The sequence below is a fragment of the Mastigoproctus giganteus genome, chromosome 8 (assembly GCF_048544385.1).
Source record: "Mastigoproctus giganteus isolate SK-2022 chromosome 8, ASM4854438v1, whole genome shotgun sequence".
NCBI lineage: Eukaryota > Metazoa > Arthropoda > Arachnida > Uropygi > Thelyphonidae > Mastigoproctus > Mastigoproctus giganteus.
Window position 1 is genome coordinate 106,341,726 of NC_143582.1, and position 21,987 is coordinate 106,363,712.

At 37.9% G+C, this 21,987-nt stretch overlaps 1 protein-coding gene across 3 annotated transcripts in view; it reads left to right on the forward strand.

Moving 5' to 3' along the window:
• LOC150081753 (2-oxoglutarate dehydrogenase complex component E1-like) overlaps positions 1 to 21,987 on the forward strand; it is a 1,213,922-nt gene that overhangs the window by 818,570 nt on the left and 373,365 nt on the right. For all 3 annotated transcript variants that reach the window (XM_090378853.1, XM_090378854.1, XM_090378852.1), the window contains exon 15: positions 342 to 469. In XM_090378853.1, coding sequence (XP_090234979.1) covers positions 342 to 469 — 128 coding nt within the window. The remainder of the gene's footprint in view (positions 1 to 341; positions 470 to 21,987) is intronic.

Here is a 21,987-nt window from a genome sequence, read left to right on the forward strand (position 1 = left end):
TACTTAAACACATTCTCCTTTATTACTTCTCCATATAAGCATTTTTTATCTAGTTTGTTATTGCCTTTGAAATGAAATGAAATGAAATGAAATTTTTATAGGAAATTCTCTTTCTTTTCAGTTTTTATTCACTTACCATGTAATTTGCAGGGATTTAACTAGTAACTAGAAATATTGTATATTCAATAGAATCAGTTATTCCTAAAATCTTTACATACTTACCCCATTCGTATTTTAGTAATTGAATTAATATTCTAATTCAATTGGAATCTAATTTGGGACTTTATTTCAACTTGATTAATAATGTTATTTATTATTGTTATTATTCTTTATTTTTGTAGTCATCGTCACCACGTTTTGCATCACCAAACTGTGGATAAGACTACTTATCGTCCCCTTTGTCAGTTGTGGCCTGACCAAGCACCATACACAGTTTGTAACAGTTCATTATCAGAATATGGTGTATTGGGTAAGGATAATAATCAGGGAAATATTTACAAAACTGTAATCAGTTTTTTAAATATTTATAAAAACACTATATTTTTCTATATAATAATTTTTGATTTCTATATATATTTTTTTTAAATATAACAAATTTATTATAATATATACTACTTCCAAGATGTATTCAAACACTAAATGAAAACAAATGTGGTTAGCAAATAAGTTTAATATCAAGTGTGACTCTTTGTGGTTTAATGACATCAGTAAACCTCTGTGGGACATTCTCAGTAAGTGTTTGGTAAGAAATGACTTCATTCTTATTCAGTGTCTCCTTTAAGGCTGTGGCTAGTTCATGGCTGATGCAAATATAGCCCCTCTCATGGAACAATTGTCTTAGGATAGAATTCCACAAGTTGACATCTTCGTACATTCATGCTTTCATTGATATCTGCTAGTAGACCACGTCCAAACCAAGTCAAAAAGGCCATACGATCACACCACTTCACTCATCTTATAATACATTGTCGGACTTCATTCTTAGTGCTTTATATTCTGAACGAAACCACTCTTTGGGCGTAAACCACTCAGCTTTTCCCATTTGTTGCATGGACTGTGTACCATGATTCATTGTCCTGCATCAGGCTCTGCTGTTTCTGTAATATCTAATGCTTCCCTTTTCTGCACTAAGATAGGCAGTGTTGTGCATTGCTGGGGGAAAGTTTCAGCATATATGCACTACCATGATAATTAAGTATGCCTGATAGTTGTTGTTCTAACAGTTATTCAAATTTTGTCAACTGTCACTTGGTTCAGTGGCAGATCCAGAAGATTGGAAGGGGTGGCCAATCACCCACTTGAGAGCTTGATTAAACTGGTGCAAATACTTCAAACTTACTTTCATTTACTGTAAATTACATATATCATGACTATTATATTACCCCTTCCCCACTAGAAAATCTGTTTGGATCTGCCATTGCTTGAATTAGCTCTTTAACCTGGCAGTAGTTGCAACTCCAACTTGAATGGAAGTAGTGCTGCACCTGACAGGTGTTAAATTTCAATTTTATTTCTGGAAAAGATCTTTCTTTTGTTTTATTGTTTGAAATTTTCTAATGCTTTACTTGGTACTAATGGATTGCATGAAGTTTTTTTATTTTTAATTAAAATTTTTTACAATTTAAAAATGTTTTTTTTTGTTCTTTTTTACATATTTTCAATTGACCAAACTTATTAATACTTCTCCAAAAAAAAATGATAAACAAATAATATAATCATGAAACTATTATTATACAAAATTTCAGTATTTTGCATGCACACATTATTTCTTCATATATATATTATGTATATAAATATTTTTAAAAAATCAGTTGGCTATTAGTTACCGCTCATTTTGGTACTGAAGTATTAAGGAATTAAGGAAAAACAGTGGACGTGGGGGAGTTAGACTTGTTAAAACTGCTTCACTCCACCCCTCGGCATAACCAATCAAAAGGGATGTGGTATGCTATTGGTCATCCAAAGAGAATATTCATCATCATCATGAACTTGGTCCGGCTTAGGTCTTTTAAGACCTGTTCCGTTGTAGCTCTTGGAGGTGGTCTTGATCTTGCCATCGTTTACTATGTTATCTACTTTTAATTTCTCGCAGATATCTATATTTCTTAATATAGAGAATTAAGAGAATTCTTAATTAAGAGAATATTAAAGTCTTTTAATTTACAAAGTTATCTTTTTTGGCTTCTTTCAAATAAAGGAGTAAGCTTTTCATCAAGAAAGAAAAAACTCCTTTCTTCTTGTAAATATAACTAACTTCATTAACACACTAACTCCTTATGATCACTTTTGGCACCACTCCTGCTTCTGTGTGGTGGGGTCAGTTACCTGAGTACAAATCAAATACTCATACCAAAGTGGAACAAACATGGATCCCTTAATCTGACTGACTGTAGAGACCTTGAACATGCGATATCTCGACTAAAAAAGAATCAAAAAAGGTTATTTTTCACCAGACACTTAATTCTGATCATCCGTTCATTATCAGTGAAATCTCTTAGCAGCTTATCCCCATTTCTTGTACAGAAGAGCATAAAGGCCATTGTGGGTACTGCTAAAATAAGATGAGAAAAACCGTCAAATGATTCCACTTAGGAGATTACTACTAATGCTTTTGGAAACATCTCATCCCAGTCATTCTGGGCAGCTCTTAAAGCATACAGCTTTTGGAGGCATTACTCAGTAACACCCACATAGAATTTTAAACCCTTCTAGAGGGGTATCTTGGAATGGCACCTCCTTAACATTCCTAAAGGAAAAATTTCTAAATAAATTAAAGCACAATGTGTTATGCACAATGGATAGTGTTCTCACCTCCACAGAGAATATTATTCTCGCCTTCAGCACTGCAACTCTCCCAGCATCAGTTAAAGCTGGCTACTTTTTTTTGTGAGAGCTGTCCATACATTCCAAGTGCAGTTAGGTGTTTCAAATGTCAGAAGTATGGACATTCCCAAAAGGCATGTCTGGGTCTGTTCTCTGTGTGACAAAAAGGACCAGTCTCAATCTGAGTGAAATTCTGAGACTTTACAAAGCCCCAACTTTACAAGGCTTATCCTGCATATTCTGAAGCTCGTGAATCTTTCGGAAATTGTTTTTGAAAATTCTAAAGTACAAGTTAGGGAAAAATATCTGGACCTGTCAATATGTTCCTTGTCCATTTATTCTAACATTGAATGAACAGTATTAACTGTCCTTCATCACAGTGATTGTTTTCTCTGTAATTTGCAAATTAAAGATGGGTAGAGACTGTGCCTCAAGCCAACGAATTACCCGAAATTTTATCCCATCCATTTATCCAATTGGCTGGGCAAATTGAATAATATGATAGTCACTTTATCCTTTCTGCTACCATTAATAAGGCCAGTATGTGTATAGTAGAAGAGCTATTTGGGGCTGTTGCCAGCACAATACCAAAATCAAACTATAATCTAACAGTTGGTGGACAGAGATTGCTTTCTTGCCAAAAGGAAACAAAATAATGCATTAAACATTTTTTGCTAAAGTGCTATAATGGAGAGTTTTATTAAATATCGACAACTTAAAGCCAAAGCTTGAAAAATTCATAGTTAAGCAAATCATGATACTTGGATTAGAATCATTTATACCATTTGCATAAACACTAACCTCAGCATAATCTAGAGAAAGATCTGCTACCTTAGCAGAAAGTATCAGCAAACTGTCCGAATAATGTCATCAAAAGAAAAAGATATTTCTTCTTTCACTGGCATTGCAGTGGCATTAGCTGAAACATTTGTTACCACCTCATTCTTTGCTTCTTATTAGGACTCATTTAGTCACACATAGGAGTCTGCGGAATTATATAAAATTAAATTTAGTACAAATCAGTCATATTCCTGTAATCTATTGTTGACTGTTACTGGACTCATTGAAGCTATCTAAAATTCCTGTAATATAGTGGCGAACAAAAAAAACTGTATCACTTGTGAATTTTGCAAATAATTTGTTTTGCGTTGCATTGCGAGTTGCAGAAATGTTCGAAATGCATTTGTTAGATGGGATATATATCTCTGAGAAAGAAATCCAATAAAAAGACTTCACATGATATACCTAATTGCCATAAATTATCTCCCCGAAAGGTAAAATGCGCAATTAATGGAAATATGAGAAATCATGCAATGGCAATCATGATAACCAAACATTCATTTCAGTTTTTACGTGCATTTACGTGTACAAACTGAAATGAAAAGTTAACATAATAATATTATATACTGTAAATCAGCAAAATAAGTCCTCAATATTTTATTGTTCCTCCTTGAGCTGCAATTACAGCCTTTCATAGAGTTATTCAACTTCTGGATATACGGTTGCCCAATTTCGTGGTACCACACCCATAAATGCTCTCCTGCATCTGAATCTTACTTGTTGGCTTCTTCTGACCAATTTTAGACAACATTATGTACCAGCAATTTTCAATAGGGTTCAAATCTGGACTGTTTCCGGGCCAGTCCAACACTGTATAGGGCTGTTGCCAGCACAATGTAATGCCAGCATTTCTCCCTAACCCTTAAGGGAGAAAAACAAGGGAAAACTTGCTGTAAGTATGTTTTAAGCCTTGTGAGACACAAAGACAAACGCATCGTTAAATCTAATTACCATAAAACACCAATTTTTCTATGGCAAGGAGCTGAGATGAATCCTGTTGTTGACTGTTGATGTAGTTTAGGACATTTGTGTGGTAATCCCTAATAACAGGGATTATTAGAAACCTATTATTAATGCAGAAACCTATTAGGGATCACCTAATAGATGATCCCTAATAGGTTTCTGCCCTAATTTGCCCCACCCCTTTGCTTGTTATACATCGCCAGACCATCTGATTGGCAGGGAACTTTACAGTTGGTGTTATGCAGTCAGGATGCCTCCGATTTTCATCTTCTGACATATCGCTTTCCATCCAAGCCATGCAGGTTGAATTTTGATTCGTCCCATTGCTCTTTTGTCCATGAAACGTGCATTTTAGCCCAAGCAACTCGCTTCTTGCTCATTTGCTAGATTAACAAAGGCTTCTTCTTCTTCTTCTTCTTGGGAATATATAGGTATGCAGACTACATTCTGAAACATGTCTTTGGATGGTTCGTGCACTTATTTGAACACCAGAGCCATCTCAAAGTCCAATTTTAGGTCAGGAACGCTGACCTAAAATCAGGAAGGCATAGCCATTTCAAATATCAACCTTGGGAAGGCGTAGTCAATCTTTTACGGCCTGATCCAGGTCTTCTCTTCACATCACCGGTTTCATTATTTAATTTCAGCACCCGGGATACTGTTCACTAGTGGCAGCTTATTTTATCAGTGATATCATGCTTGGAAACTCTTTCCTGGGACAGAGCAACAGCTAGAGGTAGAATTTTACTCAGCCTGGTCTGTGCTTATTAATAGGAGAGACTGCTTCTACAGGGATGGGATACACTTAAATAGAAACTGTGCAAGAATATTTGCTGATGCTATCAAGGCAGTGTTAGGTGTGTCGGAAAACTCCTAGCTTGGGGAGATACACAGACTAATAGATTAACAGTAGCTGCTGGCAGAGGTGAAAGTGATTCTTCCACTGCTTATATTGGAATGAGCAGCAGCCTGGAAAACAAGATGCAGGGGATTCCAGAGACTGCTGGGAGTCATTGTGCGAGCTGTGACTCCCAGCAGTGTGTAAAGGTAGCTAAGAATAGGAACAGGTGCATGTATACTTGCGTGTACACCAATGCTAGGAGTTTGGTAAATAAATTTGATGAATTTCAGGTGTTGGTGAAAACATCAAAGGCAGATATTGTTGGGATAACAGAGACGTGGTGTCGCACAGATATAAGGAATGCAGAACTGGAATTTGGGGAGTACAATGTGTACAGGAAGGATGACAAGTAGAAAGGGAAGAGGGGTTATGCTATTAGTTAAGAAACATAAAATCCAAGAAAGTACAACCAGTCAACATGACTGGACAGTGCATCAAGTCAGTTTGTTGTGACATAAGCACTGGGAAAGGAAAATTGAGAGTAGCAGTGTATAGGCCATGACTCTGATGAGTATAATAAACAACTGTACAGAGAAATAGAGTGGGCTAGTAAATCAGATACTTATATTGGGGGATTTTAATTTCCCAGATATTGGCGGGAATTTGTGAGTTGGTCACTCACACACTAGCAAGACTTTTGTGGATTTATTGGATGATTGTTTTCTAAAGCAGCATGTTCGGGACGCAACTAGAGGGAATAATACTCGTGATCTGATTATCAGTAGTGATTTTTCATGCGTTAAGTATCCGCAGATAAAGGAACCATTAGGTGGCAGTGATCGCAGTGTGCTGAAGTGGGATTTACTCAAAGAGGTAACTACCATCAGGTGTAAAGGGAAGGGTTTTTGCTTTCATAAAGGTGACTACGGTGGTCTAAGATAGTATTTAAATTCTATACGGTGGGACCAACTGATGATGTTACCAACAGCAAATTCAAAAAAATTAATGTAGTCTTCATGTAAAAATTAATAAAGTATTCAAAAAATTAATTTTGGAAGCTACTAGGCTTTTCATACCAACTAAGAAATATTGTTCAAGGTTTAGGCCTAAATGGATGTCAGGTGAACTAATTAGACATGCGGCAGAGAAGAAAAATGCATGGAATACATATAAATTAATAGGTAACATGGAAGCCTGTGATAGATGTTAGCTGGTCTGTAACCAAGATCCGTTTATAGATAAAATCTGTTTAAGAATCGAAACTGTGATTTTTTTTAATTTTAGTAGTTAGGCAGGTGAAGTCAGATTACGAGAAATCATTAGCAAAGGATGCAAAGAAAAACAGCAAAACTTTCTATACTTGTGTAACTCCAGAATGAATCAAATTGGTCCACTTGATATCGATGGTTCAACTGTTGATCCTGCTCAAGTAGCTAACAAACTAAATGAGTATTTTGCATCTATATTCGCAGATGAGAAGTTATTCAGGGAGGGGAATGCCAGAGGTGAATTAAACTCTGGCAGTGAGCTAAATGATTTTGTAATAACTGAGAGTAATGTGGAGGAGAAATTGTTGAAGATAAACATAAAGAAAGCACCTAGGGTGGATGGTATCTATCCAGTGGTGAGCTGTGAATATTTTAACAATGGGCTCGCAGTTTTGCCGACTTTTTGATGTGAAAAATCCTTGGGGATTCCTGCTGCGGATAACGATACTTCCGTGATGTCATTCGCGGCAGGCTTCCGCCAGAAGCACTTCCCATGTTCACACTACTAGTTTGTGCCGAGCATTCACTAGTAGTGTGATTAGAACGCGTGACGCATTTTTCGTGACCAGTAAGATATCTCGAGTCAGCCTGGTCATCATTCCACCCTCCCCTCTTTACAATGATACCTGGATACGATAGTATTTCGAGTTCTAACTGTTTGGATATTTTTAATAGTATAACGTGACAATCATACTTCCTGAAGTAAGTATGACTGCAACAAATACAACTATTTGTCAACAATTTATTTTTTTGTTTCGCATTTTCATAATATTCCATTGTTAGGTGCCCCGAACAGCTGCATATATCATTTCAACTACAAGGTCGGTACTTCAATCGACACTATTTTCTATACATTTAGATACGTTGCAATCGTAGTTACACATCAGTTACTTTAGTTATCATAAATCCCTTGTGTCTTGTCTTGTCTTCCAGAAATTATAAAAATTTGCGAATGTTCAATAAAAGATTTACAATACAAAAGCTCTATTTCGTAATCAATGTCCAAATCAAAATACCTAAAAGAAATGCGAAGGATTCACATAAAACCATCTACCGCGCCTGCTCGGTACACACGCCACTTTTTTATTCATCTCTCTCTTTTTTTAACAACAATGGAAATATATGGATGTCAGATGAACTAATAAGACATATGGCAGAGAAGAAAAATGCATGGGATACATATAAATTGATTGGTGACATGGAAGCCTATGATAGATATAAGCTGGTCTGTAACCAAGTCACAAAGGAGATTAGGCAGGCGAAGGCAGATTACGAGAAATCTTTGGCAAAGAAAGACAGCAAAGAGTTCTTTACTTATGTAAACTCTAGAAGGAAGGGGATGAATCAGATTGGTCCACTTGATATCGATGGTTCAACTGTTGATGATGATCCTGCTCAGGTAGCTAACAAACTAAATGAATATTTCGCATCAACATTCACACATGAGGAGTTATTCAGCGAGGGGAATGCCAGTGGTGTATTCAACTCGGGCAGTAAGCTAGATAATCTTGTAATAACTAAGAGTAAAGTGAAGGGGAAATTGTTGAAGATAAACACAAGAAAGGCACCTGGGGTGGATGGGATCTATCCAGGTATATTAAAAGAGACAGCAAAGGAAGTAAACAAACCCTTAGCCATAATTATGAGAGCTTCCTTGGACTCAGAGGAGGTACCCATAGACTGGAGATATGCAAATGTGACCCCAATTCACAAAGGAGGATCAAAGGCTGACACAAGTAATTATAGACCTGTGAGTTTAACTTCTGTTCCAGGAAAATTAATGGAGTGCACTGGTTAAAGAAGCACTGCAGGATCATCTAGACAAGACTTCAGTTATAGCTCAGACACAGCATGGTTTTGTTAAGGGAAAGTCTTGCCTGACCAATTTGATTGGATACTATAATGCAGTCAAAAAAGAGCTGGATGCAGGAAATAACTTTGATATCATATATTTGGATCTTAGAAAAGCTTTTGATACTGTTGCACATGGAAGACTGCTGCACAAATTGGAGCAATGTGGCATTGGAGGCAAATTGCTGCTATGGATAAAGGGATGGTTGAGGGGGAGAAGACAGAGAGTGGTAATCAATGGACACTGTTCATCGTGGACTAATGTTATTAGTGGAGTCCCTCAGGGTTCAGTGTTGGGTCCATTATTGTTTTCTGTATTTATAAATTATATTGATGATGGTATATCAAGCTTAATATCTAAGTTTGCAGACGATACACAGGTTGGCAGAGTTGTTAAGGACACTACTGGCGCTATGCTGCTGCAACAGGATCTGGCAAATGAAGTTTAACATTGACAAATGTAAAGTACTACATATGGGAAACAGCAACCCCAGAGCAACGTATCAACTCTGTGGTACTACACTGACAGTAGTAGAGAATGAAAAAGACCTGGGGGTAATTGTGCAGACAGATATGAAGTTCTCTGAGCAGTGCAGACTGGCTGCAAGAGTAGTTCATGGTGTCTTGTCATTTTTACAGGATCATTGACAAGATTGCAAATGCAATTATATCAAGTTTACTACCAGTTTATAACAGATTCCACTAGCAGAAATGCAGCTGGATATTGTTTTATGGTAGTAACCTGCAGAAATGTGCTTTAGTAAAATGTCAGCTAGTGAGGTGTTATTGTGTCTCTGCCTTTACGGTATTGTTTATTCAGTTGCTACATGCGTGCAGCTTTGTTTATGTGTATCACGCGTGCCTCCTCATTTTGTAATTGTGCTTTATTCCCTAAAAATGAGTAAAATACTTAAAAGGTGTGAAAAGGAAGCGTCCTGGTGAAGACACTCAGATTTAGAGAGAAAAGAAAAAGCAATATTGATAAACAGAGGCAAACTGGGTCAAAAATTCTTACCCGGGAAAATTTGTAGCAGCCTCATACTAGCGTTTATAGCCAAAATCACACCGGCCACCATCCTCTTCTGGCCTTCGGCCCACAGGGTTTCCCCGGTAAGGCTTATGGCCAAGTCCACCTATGTTGATAGAGAAAAAATATGAAATTTTGTAACACTTTGAGCGAAATGAAGGCTATGTGATATTGCATGGGCTACTGGCCTAAATGAGGCAACGCCGAGAATGAGAAAGAATGCAGAGAAAATAAAAACTTTCATAACAGGAACAACTCAAAGTGTAATTAAAATCCATTAGATCAAGACACAAAGAATTGGAAGAGATGGAACGGATGTCATCTGTTTGGATAGAAAATCAAACAAAAAAAACAAGTTTACTTGCGATAGAAGCAAAAGCAGTAGCAATATTTTATTATGTAATAGTCGTAATAAAATACTTACATATTTTATTGTGTTTGGTAATGTTTTGGTTACAAATGTGTGTTCAATCTTGGGTGGTCGGCACCTAACCCTATTTTTCCCATAGGGCCTGTTATTTATATTGCAAGATTTTGCATTGCACGAGGATTTATAGAAACACAACTATCATGCTATATGAGGACTGGCTGTATAGGTATTGATCAATAAACGGGGGCAGGCCATCCCAAGGGTGCAAGGGGTACACTGCACCTGGGCACCAACATTCACTGAGTGCCTGAAAACCTGAAACTTACATACACATATGAAGAAAATTTTAAAGGGAGTGCCAAATTTCAATTGTCACCTGGGAGCCCCCTTATCCTAGGAATGCCCCCTGTCGATAAATACAAAAAAGTTTTATAATTCAGACAATAACTGTCATCTTTTAAGAAAAACACAGTGTGAGAAATTCTGAAGGGACTGAAAGAAAGTAGGAGTGGAAATGAAAACAGATTCCTGATCGACTCCCAATTGGAAAAATTCTCAAAAGCCACCTACCAAGTCCAGATCTTACTGGCTTTATAGTTTTGCTGCTGGTACTTGGTGGCAGAACTAGAGGCCAGTCAGCAGCTCTGTATTCAGATAAACAATATGGCTTCAAACTTGCTCACTCAACAGAGGATGCTATACAGTACCTATTTAATATAGAGGAAAAATACTTGTACATGCTTACCAATTCTGTTGACTGCTGGTGACTGACACCTTGTGGTGGTCCAGCATTCTCAGAAGGCTATGCTATTTCACCTCTACAACATGATCTGCAGTTACCTTGAAGACAGACATGCTACAATCAGAACTAGATTCCAAGAAATATGCAGACCAGTTTTTAATGGCGGTCCACATGGTGCAGTACTACAGTCCATTCTTATAGACCACATTACTTGATAAATTTTTAAATAAGGATCTAAATCCTTCAGATGCTTTTGCCTTTGCAGATAATCTTGTTATCACTGCGAGGGCATACAACCCAGCTGAAACAAAAAAATCAGCAAACTGTACTTGCAGAAGCTATAGGAGTGGGTGCAAGTCCACGAACTAAAAATTGCACCAGAAAATACTAAAACTATACTATTAAAAGGCTCACTTAATCTTAGAAGAGCACCAGTTATTAAAATATACGACACTGCTATCAGGATGGTGTAAGAATTAAAGTACTGTTGTATCATTTCTGATAGTAAACTGTCCTTTTCACCCCATACAGAAAATCTGAAAAGATGCCTTGATCACCAAGATCAGCCATGCTGACTAGGTTCTAAATAAGAAAGCCCTCACCCAATCTATAAAGGAGTATTTATTTATTCAGTTTTTTTGTCATCTCCTATGGACAAAAAAACTAGAGCATGACAGATCCTATAAATCAAGCTAAGGAAGCAAGAATCTTCTTAGAGAGATTCATGTATAAGCAAACAAATCGAATTACCTCGGCAATTAGGTTCCAAATTGTGAGCTGCTGGACAGTTCTTGAGCAGAGGTTTAATAGAGGTAAATACAGATCTCAGAACCAAGATCTAGTTTAGATCTCAGAACCAAGTTCTGAGATCTAAACTAGAAGTCATAACAGAAGAAAAACAGCAGCATGTGTACCCTGTACGCACAAAAGATGTTTTATTTTATGTGAAAATATCTGTGGTGGCACTAGAGTAAAACCTTTTAAATTTTTGAACGGTTTGATCGTAACTTACTTACTTACTTACGCCACTTAGAAGGTTGATGTTGATCAAAATATTGAGAAGCAGATTTTATTGAAGTCTGCATTTTATTCATGCATAATATTCTGCTTTTATTCTTACATTATATTACTATCCTCTGCTTACTGTACCGAATCAACTGGCTCACTATGGCCATATTTGCTGATGCGCCTAATAAATCCCCAAACAAACAACAAACCGAATCAACATTAGTGACTGAGTTTGCATCATTTAGGACGTGACGTCATTTCCATATCTTAGTATGAACTTACTCTACTGAATCAACTACTTACTCTACCAAATCAACTTAAGTGACTGAGTTAGCATCATTAGCACCATTTAAGAAGTAATGTCAATTGCATAAAATTTCGTTACCAATCAGTTCTGTCATTTCTGTTACCGTAAGAAAATTCCATTACCAGTTGATTTTACTCTAGTGCCACCAAAACTAAAAGACAAAGCCACTCTGAGCACTACCACCTACCTGCACCTGAAGGAACAAACCTGGACAGGTCGACGACCCATGCTTGAATAAAACCCTGACGAGATGCAGACTAAATGACAGGCTCAACCTTGCACAACCAACAGGAACGGGTCGCTCAAACTGTGACCACAGCGCCATGTGCCAACAACTGCCTGACCCTGCTCAACTGAAACAAGTCACTGGACAGGACCTGATCCCAAGAATGACAGATACAAAAGACAGAAAAATCACCTGAAATGACTGTAATCACCTTCGGAGCAAAAACCATCACATTAGACAACACAGATGGGACCTACTCCACTGAGAGGAAACCACTAGCCATACTGTGACTTACCATACTGTGACTTGCCTGGCCCACTTTCTTTCCCTGTCCTGAGAGGGGGTAGGGAACGGCTTCCCTGTCTCCTCCCCTCCCCACTGCTCCCCATATTTTCCTTCTGGTGGGACATGCCCATGTCCCACTGACATACCGCTTCTCAATTGAGGTGCCTCCTTACCAGGTGGGAAGGAGTAGCAGTGCTTAGCACACACTTCTTGATTAGACCGGGGTTCGAGCCCGTCACCACCAAATATGGAGGATGCAGAAAGGTCAGGGAATGACCACCGCATATTCTCGGAGCAATATGGCCTTAGTTGCCAATGCTCCTAAAAACCAAACAACAACAACAACTTCTCTATTGACCCCATATTTCTGTATTTCCCCCCCCCCCCAGCCTTCAGTCTCTTCCCCACCCCTTCTAAACACCAGAGCCCCACGCAATGAAAATTTAACTGCTTAGCCGTGCATCACTCTTTCAGACTGCTAACCTAATTAACATCTTACCCCCCCCCCCTCCAAGAAAATTGCAATTTTTTTATTTTATTTTTTTTTTTCACATAAGTCCTAGCCGCTGAAATCTCAGGAAATTAGGTGGTAGGACCTGCCAAAGTACTTATTTAAAATACTGGTGTACCTGGTCTGCCTCCATGGGGCCGAGTGTGGGCAATGTTGGGCCTCAGCATGGGGTCCAGCGGTCAGTTGAACAACGGTACACAATCCATACACTTTTAAATCTCTAGCCTTTGCAGTGTACTGTAACACATGGCAATGTATACCACGTGAAGATGGGGGGAAACCCTTGGTGCCATTAGACCTTAACACACTTTACGTTCTACATTTATTTCAATTTTTGTAGAAAAATAAGAGAAATTTACCTCAGTAGCTACACAGAATACTTCTGTATGATACTCTCCAGAAATTAAAACGAATCGTTAATCTTTTATTCGTTTTAATTTCTGGAGAGTATCATATGAAAGTGTTTTACTTAGCGTATTAAGGTAAATTTCTCTTATTCTTCTACAAATACAATCTTTGTATGTATGACCTTTGATACCACAGTGACCACAAGTGAAGCCTTTTTCTGTGCACATGTGGGTGATTAGTGTGGCCAAACCTTTGACATCTGAAACATTTTGGTACAGGGAAGTGTTCCTGAATCCATGGCTGGACCAACCAGCATAAGATTCTGCCTTGGCTTTTCGGTATATTTCAGGTTCTGGTTGATAGTTCTATGACAGTTGCAATGTGCTTGTGACCTACATGTCACAGCCCTCTTTAAGACAAATTCTTTTGTTGTCTGTTCTCGATGATGCATCCTTCAAAGTTCTTTAGCCAAACGCCTATCTGAAATATGACTGCAGTGGTAATTCTTCCTGTCTGGGAAGCCATAATTTCCTCTTACCGAATTCATTTTCAGTTGATTACATATCAAAGACTTGTAGCCTAGATTTTTGTGATCCATTTGTCCACTTTGCTTTTGCTTCTGTGGGTATCACTGTCTCTGTCATGCTGCTCAGTTTGCTCATGTTTATATCATTCAGGAGATTCAGGTGAGTGAATGTTTCTGCAGGGAATCCACTTAGATGCGGGCCCAGTTATATGATGATTGGTGTCTTCCTCACTGTCTTCCAGAGGTGTTGTCTGCATGGTTGATCTCGTTAAGGAAACTAGGGGTTTCACATCAGAGCTGGTAATTTTGGTTTGAGGAGATAAAATTAAGAGGAGAGACATTTCAAAATTTCCTTAAAACATTTTAAAATTAGAAAGATTTTTACATGCTCTCGGTTTTGTTGCCATGCCGATAACGAGCACGGACAATCTGTGTCCCAGTGGTATTTGCACACATAGCAATTGTAACTTGCTCTTTTCTCATCTTAAAACTTGGTGCAGACATTTCTCTTTTAGTGGCTAGGGTTTTTCTCAGTAATGTTTTTCATAATAAGCCTGTTTCATCAACATAAATGTTTTTCTTTTTCATAATTTTCTATAACTGAAGCAAACTTACTTTTAAGGACACCGCTGCCGATTCATCTGCACAAATTTTCTCGCCTTGAATATCTAGTTCATGTATACCATGTCTCAGTTTAAAGTTTTTCAGCCAACCTGTGCTTGCCTTAAAATCTTCATTACCTATTAATTTTTGATTAAAATCCAATGCTTTTTCACACAACATTGGACCAGACACTGGTTCACCTAAATTTCACTTTGAAGAAAGCAAAAAAATAAAGTGAGTGCGCTCTCTAAAATGGCAGTATCAGGTTCTGACTTCATCTTTTTCCGTCTTTTTCAAACATATTGGTTGGAAAGGGCACATTTCTTCAACTCAAATTCAAGAAAACTGGGTTCAGAAACAAAGAAAATGGAATGAATGATTAAAAGATTGAGTGAGAGAAAATTTTCTTGATGTAGATAATTGACCTCTGAGGTGAGTTATCTCTAGAAAGAAGTTTTTGTCTCATTTGTGATTGTTATTTGGAAACTAGTAGCCTTTCAGGCTATAATTCTCTAAGATTTTTCCCATTAATGCAAGTCTGAGAAATTCATCTGATTCTATAAATACACCACTCTGCATAGTTTTCAATGCTTTAAACTAAAATCTGTTTTTAACTTTTTTTATGCTGATTTCAGAAATATTATTAGTTTTTTTTTTTCTATCACTTTAGTTGATGTCATTAGTTGTATTAAGTTGGGAGTAAATGCTGGGAATTTGTAAACTAAATCTTCACGTGTTGGCAACACTCCCTTCAGTTATTTTTTTTCTTGACCTTGAGAACTCCATGTAGCAATGTTTATCAGCATGAGCTCAGTTTATTTTTGAAGTTATGGTGTCAAACATGTGCTGAAAAGTGAGTAAAATGTCTTCACACAAGTGTTTCAACAATCGAACCTTATTTTGTTATATTTGGTAAGAGATTTAAGTTTACCAAAGGAAGTTGTGTAGTCCCAAAATAAAGACCAGATATTACAGAATTTGTAAAATATGTGTATTGTGTTTATTTTGGAGTAAAACTCAATCAAAAGATAAACAATGGATTCCACACGAAATTTGCCAAACCTGTGTCGAAGCATTGAGATTGTCGAAAAATGGTAAAAAGAAGGCTATGCCTTTTGCAATTCCCATGATTTGGCAGGCACCTACAAACCACTGAGATGACTGTTACTTTTGCTTAGTTGATTTAGGATACAATGCAAAAAGTAACACTGGCATTATGTATCCTAGTATTCCATCTTCCATTAGGCCAATCCCACATGGAGATAACCTTCTAATTCCATGCCCCTCAGTTGTATTGTAGAATGTGAAAATGAATGCAAAGTGCTGAAAGCGATGCTTCTGAAGATGAAACTAAAGTCTACTAACATTCACCCATATATTCCGAACCCAATAAGATGTTATGAGTGTCAGAAATTTGAACACTCAACCAGTCTGTCAGTATGTCCAAACTGTGGATCGAAAGAGCAGTGAAAGACCCAAGCTGACTGTAATGCCCAGTCTTTGCTTTGTCCAAATTGTAAAAGCAACCACCCAGCTTTCTCTAAAAATTGTGAACAGTGGAAATATGAGAAAAAAATCCAGAAATATAAAATAAAAAAGAAAGTCTCATTCCCAGAAGCACAGAAACAGTTACAACTACAGATGCCTAGACGTACTTATGCCGAAGCCTCAAAAAAACTTCATTCCAAAGCAGGGTATTTGCTTTGGTGGAATTGATATATCAGTCCAGACTGATACATCAATTCCACCAAACATCTCCATCCTTGCTCTCTTCTGTACCACAATCATACATATTTGAAGCAGGGCTAACAACACACCAGTCACCATACCACCTGCTGCCCATGCAGCTCCTAAGACCTGTTTAAGCAGAGAAAAACAGATCCTGTTAGCAACCATCCAGTTGACTCCATCGTTATGGATACCAATGAAATTCCCAGTCAAGATGAAACAGAAACCATTCTGGAGATCCATCCAGAGGATGAAATAGATACGAGACCAATTTTCCCAAAAAGAGAGAAAATTAAAATTGACCAGGTCAAACAGACTTTTGAAAAACAGACAGGCTCAACTCCTTCATCTAAATCTAAACAATGAACAACGTAGTCCACTGGAATTGCAGAGGCTTTCATAGCAGTATTGATGACATCCAGGAAATAATTAAATGTCATAATCCAGTTGGCATCTGTTTACAGGAGACATATTTAACTCCTCAGGTATCTCTCTCAATCAAAAAATATATTCTTTTCCAACAAGATAGACCGGTTACAAATAATGCTCATGGTGGGGTTGCTATTCTCATAGATTCACGAGTCCCTTGAGATGTATTCCTTTGAAAACCACTGTTGAAGCTGTTGCTATGCAAATAGCAATTGGCATCACTATAACACTTGTTTCAGTCTATCTGCCCACCCAGTCAGCCTTGTACTGTTCATGAACTTGAAGATTTAATTCTGAAGTTGCCAACCCCTTTCTGTTTATTGGGTGACTTCAGTGGAAACCGTCCACTGAGGGGCTCTCCCAATGCAGATGGATGAGAACAACTCATTGAAATGCTCATTGACAGGCAAAATTTAACCATCCTAAATATTGGTTTACCAACTTACATCCATCTCTCAACAGGAACAGTATCTATCTGCTCTCTGGTCCTCTTTCCTTGTATTGAGTGGACAGCTCTTGATGATCCACTCAGCAGTGACCACTATCCACTAATCAGTAAAATTCAAACTTCACACTGTAACTTCAGAAATCTGCATAAAATGGAAATTTTCCAAGGCAGATTGGGCAAAGTACACATCATGTATCCTTTGATAATCAGATCATCAAATCTCATCCAGTTGACATAGTCACCAACCATATTACCAAACAAATCCTAGCAGCTGCATCTATTGCCATCCCACAGTCACAGTCAAGCTCCCATAGATCCATAAATTATTGGTGGAATGAGGATTGTAAGAGTGCCAAAAAAGAAAAAAAAAACTGAGCATGAAATATATTCCACAAACATCCTACTTCCGATAATCTTATAAATTATAAGAAACGCAGAGCCAAGGTTCGCCATATCAGGACGAAAGCAAAAAGAGACTCCTAGATCCGATTTCCAAATTCAGTTAATAAAAATACAGATTCTAGAATAATATGGAGAAAAATAAAACCACTGAATGGTAAATTTCCTCCTTTATTTGGTATTTCCTCCTGTCCATTCCAGTTGAAAACTGGAATGGACAGGAGCTGTGTACTCCTGCAGAAATTTCAAATGCCCTAGTGTCTGTTCTGTATTCTCATAGTTGTCTGCCTCGACCTCATACGACCAGTCATTTCAGAAGATTAAAGCTTCAGCTGAAAAATTTCGATTGAACTTCAAAACCACATCTTTTTTATCATACAATTGGCCAATTACTATGCTTGAACTTCAAGAAATCGTATAAACCTCAAAACCAGTGCTGCTTGTCTGGACAGAGCATATTATATAATGCTTAAACACTTAGATAACAATCATTATCCTTGCTGCTGACTTTCTACAATTGTATTTTCATTGAACATTCATTCCCCACATGCTGGAATCACTCCTATGTACTGGAATTCCCATATCAGGGAAAGATCACTCTATCCCTCATAACTATGGACCTATTTCTCTTACCAGTTGCTTGAGTAAAACCCTGGAAAAAATTAAACACCACCAACTGACCTGCTATCTTGATTCCAAATATCTAATCTCTGATAACCAATTTGGTTTCAGAAAAAATGGATCATCCCTGAATCTCATGGTCAAAGCTGAAACAAACATCAGGAATGAGTTTATCCAAAACAAGCATCTTGTTATGGTATACCTGTACATAGAGAAGGCCTTGGACACCATTGGCATCCTTAAAGATCTTCATTCCTTTGACCTGAGAGGCCACTTACCATATTTCATACAAAACTGTCTTCAGCATAGAACTTTTCAAGTCCACTATTGTCAAGTCCTCTTGCAAATCTGTATACAAAGAAAGGAGTCCTACAAGGCTCAATTCTCAGTTCTATCTTATTTGCAATAAGAATAAATAATATAACCAATATAAATAATATAATAATATAATCCCTGCAAACTCATATCTCTGTGCCGATGATCTGACTGTTTTCTGCAGTTCACAGAATATGAACTTCATAGAAAGGGAACTACAAATCTCGCTTAACAATATTGAGCTATGGATGATGCAGAATGGGTACCGACTATCACATCAAAAATCTAGTGTCATTCATTTTTGTAACAAACGAAAGATGCATCCTGACCCAGAGCTACACTTAACGAATCATCCTATATCAGTTATGAAAAGTATTTGCCTCCTCGGCCTGATTTTTTATAGTAATTTTAGTTTCTTAGAATATGTCAAATATCTGCAGACTACTTGCCAGAAAAAATGAATATACTCAGAGTTCTTTTTTTCTTCGACAACGTTGGGTGCAGCCCGCTTCAATTGTATAGAAATCTAATTAGGTCTCGTCTTGATTATGGTGTCCCATTGAGTGACTCTTCCAGGGAGAGCGTGTTAACATGCCTTGCTCCTATTCAACATTCTGCCCTCATGATTGCTACAGTTGCATATAGAACATCACCAATATAAAGCCTTTATATTAAAGCCCATGAAGTTCAACTCTGTCTCAGAATAAAGATGTTACTTCTGAATTATGCAGCTAAAATTCGAAGCACGCCTACCCATCCCATTTGGCCTATACTTTGTGATCCACAGTTTAAAATGTTCTATAGAAATAAACCCAGTGCAGTTAAGCCTACTGCTATCAGATTACAGTCACTATCAGAAACTTGGAATGTACACCTCGAAAAAGTCCTTCAAGATCCAAACTGTTCAGCCCCCCCCATGGTCCTATATTAAACCATCCTGCGACAATTACTTCCTAAACTGGGGAAAACATTACCTTGCAAATATCAACATACAACAACTCCGTACTGCTCACACAGAGAATTATCCTCTTTTTAAAAAAAAATATACTGATGGATCAAAGTCTGATAGTGGAATAGGTGCTGCAGCAGTTTTCTCTTTTAACACCATCTCTGTATCACTTCCCACCGAATGCAGCAGTTATACAGCTGAGTTATTTGCCATCAAGCTTGCCCTAGAAAATATTCTCCATCTGTCTATCAAAAAGAGTATAATATATATATATACGGACTCACAGAGTACACTAGTACCTTACAAAACACCTCCTCACCAACAAATCCTTTAATAAAAACTATAAGAAGTATGTTGATACATTCTCAGGAACACTAACTAGTAGTCATCTTTTGCTGGATCCCAGGCCATACTGGGATATCTTGAAATGAATGTGCAGACTATGCCACCAAACATCCATCTAACCCAGCTTCATCATGTTCTCTCTTTCTATATGTTGACTATAAATCTAATATACAAAGAATATGTAAAGAACAATGGTCACTCATATGGCAAACTAAAACAGATAATAAGCTTTCAAATAAAACCAGATCCACAGTTATGAGCCTCTAACTTCCGCAAAAACAGAAAGGAAGAAGTAATCCTAGCCAGAGCAAGAATTGGTCACAGTCACATTAATCACCTATTTCTCCTCACTGGCAATGATCCTCCACAGTGTACACACTACAATTCTCAGCACACAATGAAGTACATACTTGTTGAATGCACCTTGTACTTGCATACCCGGCAACTCTTATCCAGTTTTCTTTCTAATCTTAAAGAATGATTTGAAGCTCTGTCATATCATAGTTAATGATGCTATCCCCATAGAATTTTTCTCCTTTCTTAAATGGATAAACTTATATGATCATTTCTGACTGTTCACATAACAGTCATCGTGAGTATCTTCCACATCACTGATAGGTGCAATATGGCCTGAGCAGTCCTTGTGCCAAAAATAATAATAACATGTGAGTGTTATACTCACATTTTTATAAGCAGGACTGATGAACACCTACCAAACTGACCTGTGCATGATGAGGGAACCGGTCCTCCAGATTAGCATCACTGAAATTCAACGCCCACTGCCCAGATTCTAGGCTGTTATCATAGGAATCCGGTATATTTGCCTTTCACTACGACCAGTGGAAATTCGGAAAGTGGGATCCTGGTGGTTGAGGGGTCCTGCTTCAACACACCACTTTGGCCCCAGCTTCAACAAGACGGGTGGTCCTGGTTGGCTCAGCCAAGATCACATGGATAGTAGGTTTGCCTGCAAGGGTCAACCGTGCCAATGCCTTACCCCTACCCTCATGGTCCGAGGGAGAGGATTCAGGCTGGCGCCAGTGCAGGTATAGTGTCTGGGTAGCCCTGGCATCCCACTCCTGAGCACAATTGCTTGCCATGTGGTTGTGGGGAGCCTGAGCACTGAACCAAAATGAAAAACCAATATGAATGAAATTAAACTAAACTCTTCTTTTGTGGCCCAACATAGCCCCTACCAGAAAACAATACTTCAGCAAATTGGCCCGGAACTGAAATAATATCTGATCCTACACCTAGATACCTGATTATCCATTCTACTGGAGAAAAACCCACAGGGAAAATGTCACCTTTCTTTATTCAGACGGGTTGGCCAGTTCCCCTAAATCAGTGAAACGGCTACATTCTGGGGATATCCTCTTCAAAACCAAGTGTGACAAACACTCTGAACATTACAGAGCCAATTACAGAGCAACAACTATTGGTGAAATGCCAATTACAGTAACACCCCACAAGAAACTGAACTCATCCCAAGATGTGATCTCTGAATGAGATCACATCTTGGGATGAAATGTTTGAAGAGATCTGTTCAGAACTAAAATTGCAAAGAGTGATAGCTGCAAAGCGAATGTTCATATGTAGGAATGGGAATCTGGTCCTGACTAGAAACATAATCCTTACTTTTAATAAAGCAATGCCACCTAATGAGATTAAAGCTGGTTTTCTGAACTGCACAATATATCCATATGTTCCAATCCTGTTAAGTTGCTTCAAGTGCCAGAAATATGTCATTCAGAAATGTTCTGCCTTGGTGTCTTGCTTGCGCTCCATGTGGTTCAAAGGATCACGAACTGACATCATATAAAGCCACAAAACTCACATGCATTAATTGTTAAAGGGAACACCCTCCATACTCTCGAGCATTCCAAAGGTGGAAAGAAGAAAAAGGAAAATAAAGACTTAAAGCATAGTTAAACATCTCATATCAGGAGGCGAGAAAAGCAGTGAAACCACTATGGACACAGGACAGTGTCCATACTTCCCCAAAAAATAAAATTCTAGGACTGAAAATATTAAACCTTCAGCACTTTGGAAGCCGATCAATAGATACACCATTCCCAAGTAATGGCTAATTCTACAGTGGAATTGTCATGGATTCCGATGAAATAGAAGACATCAAGGTGCTCCTGCAAAAGCATGAACCAGCCTGCTTTTGCTTAAGAAGGCTTATCTAAAACCAAATGATGACCCCACATG